Genomic DNA, 20,164 nt, shown 5'->3' on the forward strand with positions numbered 1-20,164 from the left:
TGAGGAACTCTCAGTGACCAAAAATGAACCGCAGTTAATATTTTGACAATGAATCTAATCATTTGAAGCATATATATATATAAAACTATTGATAGCTAATTAGACAATCAAACAGTTTGATTTCATCTTTTTAAACATCATCATACATAACTGAACAATTCAAGTTGACTATTATTGAGCTATCTTTTGCTTTGGGCAGATTATTTTATTGAGGGAGATTATATATGATTGTTATGCTTTATTGTGTTACAACGTTCTTTTTCGCATGTAAAAGAATATGTGATAACTTAATCATAGAGGGATAATTTTCCTCCCCTCATCTCTTTCTCTCTCTCTTTCTGTGTGTGTGTGTGTGCTATAATAAGCTAGAGGGAACAGAAACACAATTGCAATAATAACTATAAAAATAATCTTTAACGATGTTAGCACTTAATAATGTTTGATATAATTGACTCTAACCATGTAAACATGAAATGTTAATACTAAGCCGAATAACAACAAACGATATGAAACCTTGCACCCTATTGTTTTCTGTATAGTACTAGCCTACAGGGGCCGTAGTCGAAGAAGAAGCGAGAGTAAGATGTTCCCGTAAGGCAAAATGGGGAACTCGAGAAACGGCATTTAGTTTCCAGATCCAGCGGGCACTATTTTATGTTTCATAAAAATAAAATGTGCAACATTTATAAGCACAACATCAATTGTAACAAGAAAAACGTCCTGACATATCAGAAGTTTTTGTCATCCCCCTTACACCTGAGATTCTTTCTCATCAGTTCCACTTGATTGTCCGCTTTCAGCTTGCGATTCTTCTTTATCACCTCTAGATTCAGATCCTTCCTCTACTTTATCACCTTCAGCTTCCTTCTTCACTGTTTATAAGAAAAGGACAAAATAATACAAGTGCCAGATGATGTTTTGACAAAATACAGAATACGTGTGAACAAAAGATTGATGATTTACCAAAAGTACTTTGAACCTGAGGAAATTTACCAAAACCCTGATGCTAATGTATGTGATAAGCTGCTGCATTCACAACATTTCAATGCCCCTACACACAAGTCCTCATAAGCGGTCTGTTCCGCACACAGTTACGTGCATCTCATTAACGCGCTTCTTTGCAGGGTCAAACCTTGCGTATTGGGATTCTCTTCTTCACAGATGAAGGTTCAGTTAATACTCTTGCTCATTATTATCTTTGAATATTATCAGAAATGGGGATTGGGATACAAAACTGAGATGACCCATGCACCGATTAAAGGAAGACGGTGACAAGCAATCATCACCAATAGAAAAAGACACACACACACACGAGATGTGTCTGAAAAGTAACGGGACTGGTGGTACAAACAATTTATTTCAATTCCAAATAACAAACTGCATGGTTTCCACTTCAAAGTCAAACCCTCGAGTTTAATACACTTTTCCATCTCCTCTCCCTCGTTCCCTTATTTTCCCCAGCGCTGTTTGGAGTCAGGTACCTGTCCCCGCATGCTAGACTGACAAGACGAAGTGAGCTGTGCTCCACCACATGCATACAGTAGTCGCTGATTTATATATGAAAACATATATTGACGTTTACTTTCAAATGTGCAAACAAAACATCTGTAATAACGTAGCCGCAGTACTTACCAGCTTTAGGTTTAGACTTCTTTTTATACGGAATAACTCTGAAAAAAATAGATTAGGTATGTTAACCATACACAGTTATTTCAACGTTTCCATTATATGCTTTCTTGTATTTAATTTTAACTCTGGATAACTGAGCACAGCGAGCAAAGTCGAGCCCACTTTGGAAAAATTCCAATATCCCTACTACAGATGAATAACATTTGAATATCAAAAATGTTTTAGGAGTATTTCAAGAATAATACCAAGCTTGACAGTTTGAATTTGTGAATAAGTATTTGAATGTGGACTGTACTTTTCTCGCAGGAAAATTGTTTTATTTTCCGTACACTACGATAATCTTGCATGCTTCGTTGCGAAATCGTCATCCTCCTAAGTGTTGCTGCCGTTTCACTTCAGTGTGTCATGTGGTGCGACAGTGTCAGTGCCAGCTGTGTCAGTGCCATCTTTAGCAGCAAACATACGCTAAAATGTCATTCATAATATATGCTTAAAGGCTTTTCGTTGATGTTAGCAGTTAGAATATAACGTATCGTTATTTTCAAACATAACAAGTCATCGTACATGTCTGATAAAACGTGACAACGCTCGCTGCTTTATATTCGTGTCTCGGGCATTTGATACGTGATTCGGGTATTTTATATGTGACTTATCATATCACGGCACATTATGGTAAAATAACACTTACTTTGCAGCAAAGATGAAGAGTGAGATGATGAGAAAGCCAACGACATAACCCGCTACAAGGATCAACGGAGAACAGTCAGTGGTCTCTTTAACTTCAACTAGAAACAAATAATTATCACATTAAAGTATTTAATGAACAGGAAGACTATACTTTCTTGTAGGTTTTTTCATGCTTGAAACAATTTGACTTTTTATGAAAATATTTTAATAGCAGATAAGTTTGGCTGCTATCACCTGTTTTTTTAAAGACGGTCAACGAAATCGAAAACGTGTGTAGTAAGTTTAGAATTGTGTAAACCTTAACGTTTTCACCAAATATTTTCTGAGCTTAGTTTTGGACTTTTGGGGTAAATCAGCCAATATCACGAGCTAACATTTTCTATTGGGATTCTCACTTTGGTCGCTATTCATTTCACTGTTGCAAGAAGGGGGTTCCTGGCACCCGCATAAGTGACGATTGCTGTCCGTTCAAACTCATTTATCTTGTGTTCCATGTTGGATATTACGGAGAAATGTTCCTAAGCCCTTGGTGTCAAATGCCTGGATTTGTCTTTTGAAGTCAACAAGCAGTCGTACAGCAGAATGAAGATTGCGAACAGAGGCAGCATTAGCAGTATACGAAGCCCTTGGCGATTTCATCTGTGAAGGCCCGAAATTTTTGTGTGATGAGTCGACGACGACAGAAGAATCTCCTATCGTAGGGACACCCTCAGGTTGCCCAAGTCGCCACCCCAAAGCCACCTCTGCTACGAAGGGTTTGTGCAACTTGTATTTTGAGATCAACCTGATGCTGTTTCTGTGTCAAATCCTGTTGCGATCCTGATGCGAATTTTTGCCGCGCAGCTACTTTAATTGGAAAAGGAAGCTTACAAGACTTTAATCTGCTGACCTCGCTATTTATTCATGACATTTGTTACTGTAGGTCCGTGTTTGCCGTACCCGTTGATGTTTACCGCGACTTAGCTCTTGCCCCCATCTCTTTGCATTTGCGCTCTTTGTGAGATCTCGTGATTCGCTGTTGCTGTCTGCTGATTAGGTCAATGTCTTCTGCTAAAGAGAAAATTTCATGATGGCTTCTCACGGGTTTACGCAGCGGTCGTTGTAAACACTTTCTAACATGATGTTTGCCTGGGAGGTGTTGAACAGCGCAGGCAACAGAGAGCATTGTTAACCATCGCCCGCTGTCGTCTGCTGGTCTTGTAGTTCGCCGTAATCAGATTTATGTCCTTTGAAAAGCGTGGTTTACATAATATTAGCCTAACCGATGAAAATAAAATGTGGTGGTCATGGTGGGCTTCTCGCATGATGTTCTAAGGAACAGTGCAGGTGACAGGAGTAACGGTTGACCACATCCACACATATTTGAAAGAAGGTTCCTGTAAGGTGATAACTAGTTTAGGGCAATAGTGTTCGTGTCGCACTTCTACTCTCTCAACGTGACAGGCGGACGCGCTGGTAAGCAGACTGTCAGAAGGTGAACGGGTAACTGTGGGGATGTGTTAGCGGTGAGTTATGTCGAGGACAGAGTAGTCGGCCTTTGGCGGCACTGGACCGTCGGGTGGACAGAAGGCCAAGAAGTCTCACCACCGTTTATCTCCTCTGCAATCAGTAGGACTATGACCGCGGACCGCTTACGTCACGACGGACATGACGCAGAGTCAGGTTGGAATGCGAGACGGTAGTTGTCGCTGCAGGGGATTTCTCACAGAAGGACAGAGCAACGGTCTGATTACACCCGTTAATTATAGAAGTCCTCAGTACACCTAAAACACAGCACGTTATCTGAACTAGGGATGGGGAAATAAAGGGACACCTAGAAAAAACGACCATAGTTGGGATTGCTTCATTGTGTAATTGTTTGAAAATACTCTCGATGATTAATAACTTTCCTCATTAAAATAAATTGCCTTGCGTTGTTTGTTAGGGTTAAGCGTACTGGGGGCTCACGAGTTAATTAAAGAGTAATTAGCAATTTAGTGTAAGTGTACGCACGTAAATGTCGGCGTTAGTTGGTACAGATGTCGAGAGTATAATCAGTCCGAGGCAGCGGTAATTGCGACCTCTGACCATCTTCGCGTGCTCATTACCCGAGTTCACGACAGTTCCCTTTGTCGTCATAAAACTGCACTATTTAAATTCTTCCAGCCCTTCCATAACTTGAACAAGCCCCTCGTTAGACGTTGATTTTTGACTTCACATGGCGCAGCTTCTCGGACATTATCAAGCGCCTCTGTGAAGGTGAGGTTGTGGTAGAGATCCCTCTAGTGCTCTAGACGTTTTTCACAATACTACCGTTAAAATGTTCAAATGAGCCCCTAGATGCTCTGAAGTTTGTTTGCTAGTCTTCAGCTAGCATTTCTTGGGCAGTGTGTTCAATGCCATTATGAAGCTTGATTTTGACCTGGCAGGCTGATTAAGCTGACAGTTGTGTAGTTTGATTACATATCCCATACTCCTTATTTACTACGTAATTTACAAAATACAGGCTCTACAGTGGCTGGGAAAAAAATTAATTAATACTGATAATAGCACACGATATGGTACAATCACACGGTGATAGCCAATCAAATTGACGTGTTACGTAAGTTCTTACCCGTCTTTGGGCATGACCCATCAATACGGCTGCAAAATTTCCCATTGTCGCAAACTGGTCGCTCGCAGATTCCTTCGCATTCATAGCCATAAAATCCTGGCATGCAATCTATCATTATCAGAAAGCAAGAAACACTTATGTGTATTAAACAATAAGAAAAATATGGGTGGCAAAAAGAACAAAGATTTACCACACTCAAGACAATGTGGTTTACATTAAAACAGTTTGTTTTTTATAATCAACAGAAACGAATCTTTCAATATTTTATGCAAACGTGTTTTATTTATAAATTAATTAGTCTTCTTGTTATTTCGCTCTGATTTAAGCGAATGCAAGACGAAATAAAATGAACTTAAAATCATGTAATGATGCACGATAATAGTTATGAAGGTTTTCACTGATATAAAAAGATGCTTTGTGAGCGAAATAGTTTGATGTTCCTTAAGTTTTTTCGCCTTTGTCTTTTGCAAGAATGCAGGGCTTGGTTAGGGTTGCGATACAAGAAAACAATGGTAAAGCTCGCAACGGGATGTTTATATCGACAGGCTTCTGCCCCAGGTGATGCAAAAGTGGTGAAAGCGGCCACCACATGACATCTCTAACTAATCCAAAGTTAAAACTTGAAAAATTGCAGGATTTATAAAAGCTTATAGAATGGATTGTGACGAGTGGCAAGGGGTGGAGCCGAGAAGGTTTACAATGGAAAACAGTTAGTTGGCAGAGTTGGCCTTTCAAATGTAAACTTTAGCATGCTGCTTCTTGGGACTGTTAATTGCACTGATGACCTAGTGTTCACTCTCTATAAGGATTTGTTAATGAATCTTATATTCTGATTTCCTCCACGCTCGCTCGGCTTCAGTCTGAGAGATCTATGCAAACTGAAAGAGGTTAAGATTTGCTAACTATAGGTTGACCCTAAGCGAGTGACAAGATGGTCAGCGCGGCATGGCGTCCACTTGAAGAGCTGAGCAAACCCGAGTGCGGTGTGGCCCGCAATGGACCTTATTTACGAGCGGCACTTCCGGCTTTCCAAAACGAGGCCTGATGGTTACGAGGAAGAATGAGAGCTTCAGACGTCCAATAACACTGGCTTTCTTGTGTGTTTTGTACAAATGATGACAGATATAATATAGCTGATAGGCTCTACTTCCTTTCGTTTGCAAGGAGCACAAAAAAAAAATTAATAAAAAAAAGAGAGAGAGAGAGAGAGAAAGAAAGCTTTGAATCTAAAGATTGGGGAGACGAAAACACATGTTTTTTACGCATGTGTTGAGCTGATGAGAGGCTTGTTTTGCTCTCAAAAGGTCTATGAGGCCTCGTTCTGGTACTAAGATGGCGCTCGTGTGGTTAAGGTAATTGTTGCCTTTGACGCTATCACTACTACAAAATAATTTCTATTTTCTGAGGGTAGAAGATCTCAGCTTTTTTTCTCCCTCTCTTTCCTACTTCACATGTACTGATCATAATTTCATTTTGCGTAATGGAGACATTTTACTTACTGAATACTTCGACTTCGCATATCATTAGTGGATCTATACGAGGACCTTTTCTCTGCAGCTTCAAAACTTGTCCAATCCAATTTCTTCTCTTATTGTTAGGAATATAAGCTGGATCAGTTGTTTGATCATTGGTAACAAAAATCTCTTTACCATCCAATAAAATGCTGATTCCTGACCTTCTCACTGTAAAATAAGAAACACACACACACGTACGCACGCATTTATCCCCAGCGCCATACATCACAAACAATGTTTTATGTAGATGTTTACTATTGTTTACAGTTATGTTTTCTTCGGGAAGGTACTTGAATTATAAACACATTAAACAGGCCATGCTTGTTTAAATCTACTGATCACTGAAAACAGTTGCATGGGACACGTCACAGACGCTTTCCTGTTTAGCGGGTACTTTTCCTCCGAGTTCTACTTTACTGGGAGCAGATGAGAATGCCGATGTTTTAATGCATTTATTTTGCAAATTAGGCGTTATTATGTATTCACATGTTGGGGAATATTTTTTTAAAATGAAATAAACTCGATCATAAAAGAAAACAAATCGTGAGCTTGAGCTGTCATGAAAGCCGTAAGTTACTGTCATATTTCATGTATACCTTTCACTGTTTTATTTATTGTGTAGATTCTACGATAATGCTATTTGTTGTGTAAACGGATTAGCACTGAGATTATGGCCTTTATTGTGTGGTAAAGTGCTGTACAAATGTACATTTTTATATCATATTCTATAACGGGCGTATATAACACTTCTATATCATTGGATAACGTGCATAACAAGTAAATAAACACTTTGCTATGTGGTTTTAGTACAAAGACCAAAAAAGTCTTCTGTGCACGTTAACTTTGCTTCGTTAAAATCACAAACTACGATTTTTGTGTCATTAGCTGGTATTTAAAACTGCTTGCCTGTTTCTTGCAAATCAAATCCCTAATAATAAAGTTGCATCAGACAAGAGCTCACTTAATGAGGCAATCAAATAAAGACATAAAATAAAAAAAAAGGTTTGGAGTCTTATGTTGATTCGACAATTTGAAAGCCAGCAGCCTGCAAAAACAATCCTATCAACCACAATTACATTTTAAGTTCTTTTCTGCATAATGTATGTCAGAGGCACAACAAGAGAGATTACTGTTTGGGCAACAAACTGATGAAAGTGGCTCTCCGCAAGTGAAAAGGGCGCCGAGGTAGACATCCCGGTAGGTAAATTCTATATCGTGTTCGCTGAAGGCTGAAGGTGAGGACTGTTATCACCTGTCAGGAGACACTTACGGCCCGCGAGTCAATTTGGAGTCGAGCAAGCTAAACACAAGACTAGTCTTGCGAGAGAGAGAGAAAAAAAAAGAATGTATCAGCGCCAGAAACGACATTACTCACTTTTATCGTCATCGTCAAAGTCGATGTTGATTCCAGCAATTTCATACTTTTCACCTAGGTCGAGTTCCCAGAAAGGAGCAGGATCGCCTTCAGCAGTAGACATACATGTGGTGAGTTCTGTTGTTGATAAGTAGCCATCATTGGCAAGGCAGGAGCACACAGCGGAATCATCATTGTCTACTTTTTTAATTGTACTTGCCTTTGATGGTTTACCGATTGCGACGTTTACTGTAACCGAGAAAAAAATAGATACTGACACATCTCTAAAATCTATGTTCATCGTTATTACGTTTATAAAAATACAAGTGAGTTAGAATGCAAGCAAAGCATCATTGGTAAAATATTAGCCTGTTCATAAATAATTATTCTTCTTTGTTCACAGCTTATGAAACACATAAAACAATAAAGATCGTGTGAGAAATAAGATAATTTTACTGAATTTCACGTCAAGGATACCAAAACCACGCCGTTAACGACTCGAGCTTACCTTTACGGGGAACATCAGCGAAAATGTATTTTCCACTTGTTGTGCATTCATATTCTCCACATTCGCATGGTCGACCTGAAACCCCCAAAACTAGAAAGATGAGCTTTATACTTTAAGAAAAATGAAGATTAAAAATTACAAGATTTTAATACAATTACTATTAATATTATTTGGTCATTACCATTGTTGTTCTGTTGTAGGGGAGTGTCCGTATTTTATAGGTTAGTGCGCTCGGCAGGTCTCTGGTGTGAGGCCAACAAGCTTGTTTTTCTACAACTCCAATCTCTCTCGCAGAAATGAATGTTTTATATACCGGAGAATGCAGAGACGTTAGAAGGAGAGACAGCGGCAAAGCAGAGATCAAAGGATGGGTTTCTGCGCTTTGCGAATGAATTTACAGGCAGCAGCAATAAGTGTTACCAAAGATACTAAATACTATTAGTAATAGAGTAGTAGTATTATCGTATTCAATATCTTTGGTGTTACTAAGAAAAGCTTTATGATGAGGTCTTCTGCTTCAGCAACATGGCTGGGGTTTACCACTAGTAAAGCAAGATATCTCTTCGACGGTTTGAACTGTTCTTTAAGTTCGTGAAAACGAAAAACGTGAACGTGGGGGTGTAGTATTTGGTAAAGGTGGACAGAAGTTACAATAAAATGTAATGGCCACAGTGAGGTAAGCTCGTGTTGATCGTGTATATTAAATTCTGCTAATAATAAAATCTTCATTTTGACTTGCCAAAATCCACCAAAATCCAAGTCAATCCTTAGTGTGATCTAAGTAGGGAAAGCTACAATGTCTGCTTTCATTTCTTCACCTGAGCTTTAAGATTCCAAGATTATAATTTTGTATTAAGTAGGCCTGAGCCTATTTCAAGAGGAACAACATCAGCCGTCATAATTAACATTTCATGAACTTTAGTGTGAAAAAAATACAAAGAACTTTCGATAGTACAAATAATTAAGAATTGCACCAACATCATTATTTTACATCCCAACATGGACAGTAATTGAGACTGCCGCAGTCGCACAAAGGAAGGTGAATACTAAGAGCTTACAATGTGTATTACTTGCTGTCATCTATCAAGTCTCTTGATGTGTGCTGGAGATATCGAACTAAATCACAGACCTCTTAACGACGAGATGATTCATGCTTCCTATACAGTGGACCAGAAGAAGAATAACTGTGCTTTGATGATGATTATTGTTGTTGTTGGTGGTGGTGGTGGTGGTCTTATTATTATTACACACATCAAATCATTTACTATTGCCACTGTATTCATATGTCAGCAGTCGCACTTTGTCACTGTTCGAAATTAGCCCAATACAGAAGGGTCATTAGACGGTTAATTGTATTAGCTTCGCGATCTTTGTTCCAAAATCTTCATCAAGTGTGCAGCTTATGGTAAATGCTGCCATCTCAATCAAAAATTCAGTAAAGCAGAGGTCTAGCTGAAAATCGTGTACGTGTTCGTCTGTGTGTGTGTGTGTGTGAGAGATGTTTCAAGGAGGAGCAGGGTAAGGTGCCTGGATGTGTCTGGGAGTGTCACATTTGTAATTGCCATTTTATGTTAAAATCGTGTACTACAAGCTCAGTCACTGTTCACTGGCAGACCAATGTTTTTTCCACACATGCATGCTTACCGTCACACTTTGTACCAACCCAGCCTGGTTGACATTCACAAGACCCGTCATCCTTCTTGCATGTTTCTCCTTCACAACCAACTCCACAGTCATTCTCGCAGTTTTTTCCCCACTTGCCAGGATTGCAACCTGTTCACAAAACATGCGAGGCCAAATATTACGAGACAGCACTTACTTGAAGAAAACTACAAAGACTGACGGGTGAGTGCTTTCCAAATTGCAGTCATTAAGGCCCTGATAAAAGCAGTACATTTCAAAATAATAGACTCAACACAGCTACTCATTCAAAAGGTCAAGACAGACACGTTATTCACACTCGTAGTCAGCACAGGGTCGCGTTAAAGTTTTTGCTCTGAAACAAAAATGTCTTAAGTTTGGGCTTAAAGGTGGTAAGAGAATCAGAATAACAAGGGCTGAAAGGTAATCTGTTCCAAGGTAATGGGGCTTGGCACCAGAAATACCTCTGCCATACGTCTTTCGTCTTAGTGGGACTCGAAGAAGTGGCAGATGATGAGCAAAGACATCGCGCGGGAGTTAGGATAGGAGTGATCTGGGAAAGCTATCGAGGACCAGTGGCAGAAACGGGGGAGTATGTTAGAGAGGACAGTTTATAGGCTACAGTCGCTACACGATCCGTTTGGTTGTGCATTGTGTATGCATGTGTCTGTGTATGCATGTTTAAGGTGCATTTGATGTCTGCCTTAACAAAGGTGAGCTCGCGTGACTGTATGTATATAAAGCGCTTTCTATCTATTCCTCTTCGTGCATTAGGTTGCACATAAGGCCTCAACCAGAGTCCGCCACCGATGTCGATCGGCTGAAACCCGCTCTAGGTGACCCCATGTCCAGCCCTTTCCTTTCATCTCCCTTTCCACTGTTCTTCTCCAAGTTTCCTTTGGGCGGCCTCGTTTTCTTCGGCCGTCTGGAGTCCATCGTAGGGCGACTCTGGAAAGGTCTGCTGTCTGCTGGCGGAGCACATGTCCAATCCATCGCTAACGCCTTCGTTGAACCTGCGTGGTGATGGACTCGGTTTCAGTTCTTCGGTGGAGTTCTTCGTTGGTGATGGTGTTTGGCCAAAAGATGTTAAGTATGCGCCTGAGGCATCTGTTTTGGAAGACGTCAAGCTTGTTACTGATGGTTTTGGTCATCTTCCAAGATTCTGATCCGTAAAGGAGGGTGGTGATCACATTTGACTTGAAGATTCTCAGCTTGATCTTCTGGCTGATGTTTTTTCTGCCTTCCATGTGCTCCTGAGTGAGGCGAAGGCCTGGCTGGCTTTCGCCAGTCGGGCTCGAATCTCCACCTCCGCATCCCCGGTGTTTGACATTTTTGGACCCAAGATAGGTGAAACTGTCAACTTCCTCAATCTCTTCTCCATTTAGTTTGATGCTGTCTTGGATTCTGGCGTTCACTCTCATACTTTTCGTTTTCTTTGTGCTGACCTTCAAGCCAAGGTTTCCAGCTGTTTCTGAGAAGGCCTTTGTTTTTTCCTGCATGTCTTGGTGGCGGTGTGACAGCAGGGCAATGTCATCAGCAAAGTCTAAGTCTTCTAGCGCTGTTGTTGCTGTCATAGTCATGGTCCATCTGATCCCTCTCCTCTCACTGTCGGTGGAAGTCTTCATGATCCAGTCCATGGCCAGGATGAAGAGGAACGGCGACAGAATGCAGCCCTGCTTCACCCCGGTACCGACGTTGAAGGGGTCTGTGAGCTCCGTGTCACAGACAACCTGGGATTTGAAATCGCTGTACAGCATTGCAATGACCTGAACAAGTTTTGCAGGGACTCCGTAATGTCTCAGGATCTTCCATAAGGACTCGCGGTGGATGCTGTCAAAAGCCTTCTCCAGGTCGATGAAATTGATGAAATTGATGTACAGCGGTGTGTTCCATTCGTTGCTCTGCTCCAGAATCTGTCGCAGAATGAAGATGTGTTCAGAGCAGGATCGCCCAGGGCGAAATCCTGCTTGCTGTGGTCGGAGGTCTTTCTCAAGAGTTGCCGTCAGTCTTGACAAAACAATCTTGCTGAAGACCTTGCTGGTGAGGGAAAGAAGTGTTATGCCCCTCCAATTATTGCAGTCTCCAAGATCTCCTTTCTTGGGTAACTTGAAGATGAGCCCTGTCTTCCACGCAACAGGGACCTGCCCTGATTCCCAAATTTGCCTGAAGATTTCAGTCAGCTTGGGAGCTGTCACATTTATATCTGCTTTCAACATCTCTGCTGTTATTCCATCTGCCCCTGGTGCTTTGCCGCTCTTCATTGTCTTGACTGCTGCTGTCACTTCTTCCAGGCTTGGTGGGTCTGTGCAGATGTCAAGGTCTATAGCTGCTGGCTGGATGTCTGCAAGCTGAGGGGGATCTGGTCTGTTCAGAACCGACTCAAAATGTTCCCTCCAGCGCTGTAGTTTTCCTGCCTCTCCCTCTATAACATTACCGCTCATGTCTTTCACTGGAACATCACTGTTCTTAAACCTGTGGGACCCCGGGGTATGCTTGCCTAGCAAGCATTGTAAGAATAGGGTCCCTGCCATCCAGCCAGGCATGTCGTAAGAGGCGACTAAGGTGGACACCTCACCTAGAGGTAAAATAGGTTGTGGTAGGGCTAACAACCCCACCATGTAAAAAAAATCATGTTACAGAAACTAAAACCAGAGAACTCGTCACAGATGGCGAAGGTAATGAAGCACACCAGGAGACTGGACTAATGACGGACGACAGCCAAACCCGAAAGGGAGCTGGCGCCCGACAGCGGATTTACTGAAGCCGAGGCAAAAGTTGAGGGTGGGGTGCTGGAACGTCCAGACCTTGTACCAGACTGGCAGGATGCTCCAATTAGTTAAGGAGTTTGACAACTACAACTTGGACATCCTGGGAGTCAGTGAGGTCAGATGGACCGGCACGGGAAAGAGGAGACTAGCGTCAGGACATACCATCTTGTTCTCAGGAAGATCAGACGCTCAGCACTCTGAAGGAGTAGCTCTACTCCTCAACAAGAAAACGGAAAAGGCACTGCTGGAATGGAAGCCTTATGGACCCAGGCTTTTGAGAGCAAGATTCCATTCAAAGTACACCAAGCTGACAGTGCTAGCCTGCTATGCACCAACAAATGACTCTGAGGCAGAAGACAAGGATGCTTTTTACGATCAGCTCCAGGCAGCCTCAGAAAGCGTTCCAGCCCATGACATGTTGCTCATCATCGGTGATCTCAATGCCAAGGTGGGAAGTGACAACACCTACAGGGAGCATGTCATGGGCAAACATGGAATCGGAACCATCAATGACAACGGAGAGAGACTGGCAGACTTTTGTGAAGAAAACAACCTACTGATTGGAGGCACACTCTTCCCACACAAAGACATCCACAAGGCAACATGGACATCACCAGATGGGATCACAAAGAACCAGATAGACCATGTCATCATCAACCGAAAATGGAGGAGCTCACTTCAAGATGTTAGAGCCTACAGAGGAGCAGACATTGCCAGTGACCACACTCTTGTGATAGCCACAGTTTCTCTGAAGCTGCGTCGATCACGAGGAAAACAGGCACGTCAGCAGAGAGTGGACTCTGGCAAACTGAAAAGTCCAGCCACCGAAAGGGCCTTTGCTGTGGAAGTAAAGAACAGGTTCCAGGCACTAGGAGACCAACAAGAGATGACCTTAGACGACTTCAATCGAGTCTTACAGGAATCAGGAGAGAAAATACTGGGCTTCCAACGGAAAAAGAAAGAACAGTGGATCAGAGAAGAGACATGGAAGAAGATAGAAGAGAGAAAGTCAGCCAAACAAAGAATCAACAGCACCAGATCTGAACGCCTGAAGGAACAACTCAGACAAAGGTATACAAAACTAAACAAAGAGGTAAAGAGAATGGCAAGAACCGACAAAAGAGACCATATAGAGAAACTGGCAGATGAAGCAGAAAATGCAGCAAGTAAAAATGACCTGAAGACACTGTACAAGATAAACAAACAGCTAAACAACAGGTTTAAGAACAGTGATGTTCCAGTGAAAGACAATAAAGCGCTTTGAGTCCGGCTAATACTGGTTCAAGATGCTATATAACAGTGATTATTATTATATTTATTAAACTGTAGGGAAGTATGCACCATTGTCCTTCCACCGGAGTACAGAAGAAACGTGGTGTGTACTCTACAGTAAATTTGCATAGCTAAATCAAAAATACAGCCAGGCAGGGGTCAGTTCAAACAAAATTCAAAACAAGTGTGTGCTTGAATGTATCTGTGAGTGCGTGTGTGAAGGATGAGCGGGGGTAAGGTGCGTGTGTGTTGGGGTGTCACTCTTGTCATTGTCATTTATGTTAAAAACGCTTTTTATCAGCTCAACCATGCACTGGCAGCCCTAATTTCTTTTAAAACATTCATATTTACCTCCACACAGTGGCGCTATCAGTTCTGCTGATGTACAATTACAATGCCCATTAGTCATGTTGCACAATCCGCCCTTACAGCCCTCTCCACAGTCATTCAGGCAGTCTGGTCCCCACTTTCCAGGATTGCAAACTGTTCACGAAACATGTGAGGCCAAAGAATATGAGACAGCACTTTACTGAGAGAAGACTACAAAGACTGAAGTAAGTGCTTTCAAAATTGCATTTTTGTTTTGTGAAAGCGCTAACAGAAGCAGTTACATTTAAAAGAATAGATGCATATATATATATAATCAGTAGCCTCGCTAATTAAGTCAAAGAAAGAAAGACAACGTGTGCAAGAGAAGTAATGTATGATCTTTTTGGGAAAGAAGACAGAAAAAAGAAAGAAAGAAGAAAGAAAAAAGAAAGAAGAAGGAAGAAGGAAGAAAGAAGAAGAAAGAAGAAGATTCTTCGGATTGTCCCTCCAAAGTGTGTGAGTGTGTGGTGCGTTCGTTCGTATGCTTGCGCGTTTGCGTGTGTGAAGGTGGTGTCATTCATCAGATTTATAAATGTAGTACAGCATCAGCTCTGTTCTGCACTGGCAGTCCAATATATTTGTCCATAAAGGTAGGCTTACCGTCACAGTTTGGAGGCATCCAGTGTGACCTGCAATGACACGTTCCGTTCAAGTGGCAGTTGGTCTCATTACACCCTTCTCCACAGGCATCCGAACAGTTGTTTCCCCACTTTCCATCAGGGCATTCTGTACACGAGACATGCGAAGGCAAAGATTCTTACACATCACGTACTGATGAAAATTACAAAGACTTAAAGGTAAGTATCTGCTTTCAAACTATCCGTTTTTCATGGCAGAGTGCTCATAAAAATCGAATAAAAGAAATAAAAAATACAAACCTGCATTCAATCGCCACACAAAATAAGGTCAGGGGAAGAAAGACAAGGCTTGCAGTAGAACTATTGTGTTTTAAATGGGAAAGAAAACTTCTCATGCGAGGTTTCTCTTGTTTCCAAACAGAGCGATAAGAGCTGTAGGGTTTGCATCTAAGCAAATCTTAAGACATCAGAAATGTTTTGTATTCAGTTTCAGACAAACTTAAAGTGCTCTTTGGTTAGGTCATAACTATTTTTACATGCAATTTTATTGTTCCTTTTGATCTTTTTCATGTACTTGTTAAATTCCGACGTGACCTTTTATTCCAGCAAACAAACAAGAATGCACGTATTCAGCCAGCAGGACATCAGACACTGTGCTGAAATATTTTATTTCTTTCATAAATGAAGTATTAGGCGGAGCAGCCTAAGCCGTGTGCTCAATAAAAATTTGTAATTAAAGAGATTTTTAAAACAAAGGACATACACATTTTCATCCTATGCCTTCTAAGGCAGTCATTGCTTCAAACTACGTCAACATTTAGAAAGAACACTGTTTATGTTAATTAATTTTTCTAAAATAAATAAAAAGAGTTACCTCTACATGCACCAGTACAATTTAAAGTTATTTAAATATTATTACTATTATTATATTACTATTTGTAAATAGTATATCAGTGGATTTGTCTTTTTACCCAGGCTTGTGAGCTGATTGATATTACAGGTTCCGAGATTAAAACTATATACTACGTTCGGCGCCGCGCTAAGTGGTGACGTGATCTGCTGTATTAACATTGCGGATAAGTGGTAATTATTGGGAGGGATTAATAAAGATGTTTTGTTTCAAATTCTACTTCGGTCGTAGTTGACTAGTCCGACTTTGCACCCTTTATTACAGGAGTGTCAAACTCAATCACACAGGGGGCGTAATCTCACATCATACACAAGGTTGTGGGCCGAACGTTATTATTTCAGTCCGATAACTTTTTATTGAACAGTAGAAAACTAAACTTTTTTTTTATTAATTTGACTTGAACAAAATCATACATTAAAACAAAGTTAAAGTAATAACAAACCAAGGCTTCGCAGTTTTTGTTCTTAATTTACTTTGTCAGAAGTGGACGTTTGACATCTTTTCTTGGCAACAAGTTCGTTTACGTTTGGGGTAAATTTCTGTGTTGTGGAGATTCTCAGGTTGGACTGCAAGTGTACTTCAGTAAGACGACTCCTGTGTGATGTTTTGTTGATCTTCATCACAGAGAAAAGTTGCTCACATAAATATGTACTGCCAAACATGCTCAAGATTCGAGACGCATGTAGACGAAGCTGGGGCATCGTTTGTGGGAGGGAATGAGTGAACTGTGCAGGCCCCACACAGTCGTACTTTGCCTTCAGTCACTCATTACACTGCAGTTGTATGAGCTCCATCTGCAAATGCACAGGTGCAGTGTCCACGTCGACGGCAAATGGGTTGTGAAGTAGCTGGAAATCGTTTTTCTGTAACTCAAAGCCACTGAAACGGCGTTTAAATTTAGCACGAAGTGAGTTCATTTTTTCAGCAAAATGTGCATTTGGGAATTTGAAGCTGACTTCGTCCATCACTGTTTTGCAACAAGGAAGGTGAAACAAGTTGCATTGGTTCATTTATGCTTCCCATAAGACCAACTTCACTTGAAATGCCTTCTCGGCATCATGCATGTCCGTTATCAAGTGGCCCAATAGCTGTAGCTGCAGGTTCAAGGCGTTGAGATAAGTAGTTATGTCACACATTTCCACTTTTCATCCTCCAAGACTGTGGAATCTTTTCCTTTGCTGTCCATGAACTGACAGATTTCCCAAATTAGCTGAAAAACTCGAGTGAGAACTTTTCCCCGACTTAGCCACCACACGTCTGTGTGATACGCCTGCCGCCCCACTGTGAATATTTGCTGCACAAAGGACTGAAACAGGCGGGGATTGAACCCTTGGCTCTGATGAAGCTGACGGTTTGCGTGTTACAGTGCTCAGTACATGCTCCATGTTGAGGACATAACGACTCTTGGTGTATTATGCAGTGATATGCTATCAACTCCTAACAACACTTTTCTTTGATATGTGACCGCATCCTTGCAACTAGTCCACTCTTTGGGCCGCACATCGCTGGCGCTCCATCTGTTTTAAGTGCGACAAGTTTGTCCCAGCGCAGGTTCACGTCAGTTGTACTTTGACATACGTTGTCAAAAATGTCCTTTCCTGTCGTTGTCCCATGTGTGGATTTTATGTCTAATATTTCTTCTGTGATATTCAAACTGGAGTCGACTCCACGGATGAAGATGGCGAGTTGTGCGGTGTCCGTCGTGTCAGTGCTTTCATCGACTGCAAGAGAGTATGCAACGAAGTCTTTGCTTTTTTCGATCAGCTGTGTTTTCACATCAGTGGCCATCTCACAAATCTGATCAGCAAACGTGTTTCTGCTGAGGCTTACATTGCAAACATTTGCTTTTTATTTGGACACATGACTTCACACACTTTTATCATGCAACTCTTGACAAACTCTCCCTCACTGATTGGCCGGACTGATTTAGCAATCTCTTCTGCCATAACAAAACTTGCTCTCACAGCAGCTTCACGTTTTGATGTTTCTATAGCGAAAATGTCTTCTGTCATCCTAGATTCTTCTTAGGTTCTTCCGCTTTCTTTAGCTTCTGTTCTGCATTCAAGTTTTTCAACTTGTCCTGTTTAGTCTCGTAGTGCCGTCTCAGACTGCATTCTTTGGTCACAGCTATTGTATCTCTACAAAGTAGACACACTGGTTTACCACTGATATTAGTAAACAAGCCTTCAGTCTACTATGGGCTTTGAAAGACTGCTTTCAAAATCAACTTTTCTCTTGGCCATTTTAAAGGCTAGTTTTAATTTAAAATTTGATTGCTATTGAAATTACAAAAAAAAAAAAAATCCCTTCACTACACAGTGTAATGTTTTCGATCTTCATTAAGTAAAATTAAAACTAAGTAAATGTCTTTAGAAAAGTCACAACACGTGCTTAGTGTACAATCATCTTTCTTTCGAGATGGCCCCGTTAGCCAGCCCGAAGAAAGTGATGAGTTTCTCTTAGTCTGTGGTTGAGTTGCCTCTTCCTACACGTGGGGTGTCCCAAGACACCCTTTGCTCTCGGACGGATTCAGGTACTCAAAATCTTCGACCCACTGCTGTGTTCAGGCCAGCGTGTCCCGTGTCACAGGTCAGATTTATGGGCCCCGACTTGACCATCCTTTCAGATCATGAACAGGAGCGGTGGTAACTTCACCAGTGCACTGCTGGTGGTCTATACCGTGTGCGGACGTTTTGCCGACTGGCTTTTCGCCGCCAGACGTTTCGCCGCATTATGTCAGAGAGAGAGAGAGCTTACTTACTTCTCAAAGAATGAAAGTAACTACTAGATTACACAATAATTCTTTATTTCAAACAAATTTTACACACAGACTTCACAGACAGTTCACTTTGATTGTCACAGATTATGCGCAACAGCTTTGAGAAAAAACATTGATACAATGGCGAGAGAAATGTGTGAGCTAACGGTTCACATGAGGAGGGATAGTGAGAGAGAGTTCACTGATACATTGATACAATGGCGAGAGAAATGTGTGAGCTAACGGTTCACATGAGGAGGGATAGTGAGAGAGAGTTCACTGATACACTGATACAATGGCGAGAGAAATGTGTAAGCTAAGGGGCGTCACACACTTGACTTCGGCTAAAGGTCCCGCGTGAAATGCCGAAATGAAGTGCCCCACGCCGAAACGTCCGGCGGCGAAAAGCCAGTCGGCAAAACGTCCGGCTCCGAAACGTCCGGCGGCGAAACGTCCGTCGGCGAAAAGTCCGTGTACCGGTCTATACTCTATACAAACTTTCATAAAAGTAGAAAACACGTTTTCTACAATCATTACATCGCTTGCTGTGCTCGACATGAACTTTTCTGTCACTTGCACTTCTTGTCGCCGGGCCATTAACAATGATTAACTAAAAGTTTTTCGCGGGTCAGGTAAAATTTGATGACCGTGACCGTGTGCGGGCCGTGTGTTTGACACCCCTGCTTTATTATATATGTTTTCACATTGGTTACCCCAATGGTTCCTGTCGCACAGCTAAAAAATACACACACACATATATATATAGTTAACTTTTTTTCAGCGTCCATATGTGCTTAACGTTTTAGTGCTCAAATATCATAGCTTTTCAATTTTTAAGTAAAATACAACAGAAAACAATAACTTCTAGTCTAGTGATATAAGAAATAAAAATACAAGAAATCTTGATTATTCTAGATTTTACAATAATAAAACATTGTCCCGGGATCACCTTTTTTCATAAGGTAGGCCATAAACCAACACGTAAATTGGTTTCAGAGAAATGATGATAAGTCGTCTAATATACTGCGCGTTCTTCTTTCTTTTGAATAAACACGGCTATTTTGATTAAGTTTACTAAAATAAATAAAACAAGATACCTATACAGACACCAGTAGTTCTGTTGCAGTTTACAGTTCCATCTTTGCACCCTGCAGGACACGAGCTGTTACAATATTCACCCCAAAGTGTGTTGTTTTTGCACTCTGAAAATATAAACTCTGTGTTTGTATATATATAGAGAGAGAAGTCCATGGAATCACAATTATTCTAAATTTTACTGCAATAATACTTTAATAATTAATGATGATGATGATGATGATGATGATGATGATGATGATGATGATGATGATGATGGTGATGTAGCGTACAGGGTAGTCAGAGGAGGGGAGGGGCTGAATTTCCCCTTCGTCTTATTCCCCTACCGGGTGGCTACCGTAATTTTGCTGATTCCTGTTTTTGTGCTGGTCCACGTTTTATAGGAAAGTTGCGGTCGGTCCGGGCAGTGTTCACCCCTTGTCCAGCGTTGACGGGTGGATATTTCAGCCGACCGATAGCAGCCAGTGTTCTGCTGCTGCGATCTCTGC

At 41.3% G+C, this 20,164-nt stretch overlaps 1 protein-coding gene across 1 annotated transcript; it reads right to left on the reverse strand.

Annotated features, from left to right (window-relative positions):
* Positions 1–383: 383 nt before the first annotated feature.
* On the reverse strand, positions 384–19,804 carry LOC112572763 (multiple epidermal growth factor-like domains protein 6). Its single transcript, XM_025252628.1, has 11 exons — positions 19,679–19,804; positions 14,936–15,061; positions 14,318–14,449; positions 9,930–10,058; positions 8,286–8,360; positions 7,799–8,026; positions 6,409–6,591; positions 4,910–5,017; positions 2,318–2,414; positions 1,633–1,670; positions 384–872 (listed from the first exon to the last, which is right to left on the reverse strand). Exons 2-11 carry the CDS (start codon positions 14,952–14,954, stop codon positions 751–753), a joined length of 1,131 nt encoding a protein of 376 aa, XP_025108413.1. The 5' UTR covers positions 14,955–15,061; positions 19,679–19,804; the 3' UTR covers positions 384–750.
* Between the last annotated feature and the right edge of the window lie 360 nt (positions 19,805–20,164).

Source organism: Pomacea canaliculata, linkage group LG9 (assembly GCF_003073045.1).
Source record: "Pomacea canaliculata isolate SZHN2017 linkage group LG9, ASM307304v1, whole genome shotgun sequence".
Lineage (NCBI taxonomy): Eukaryota > Metazoa > Mollusca > Gastropoda > Architaenioglossa > Ampullariidae > Pomacea > Pomacea canaliculata.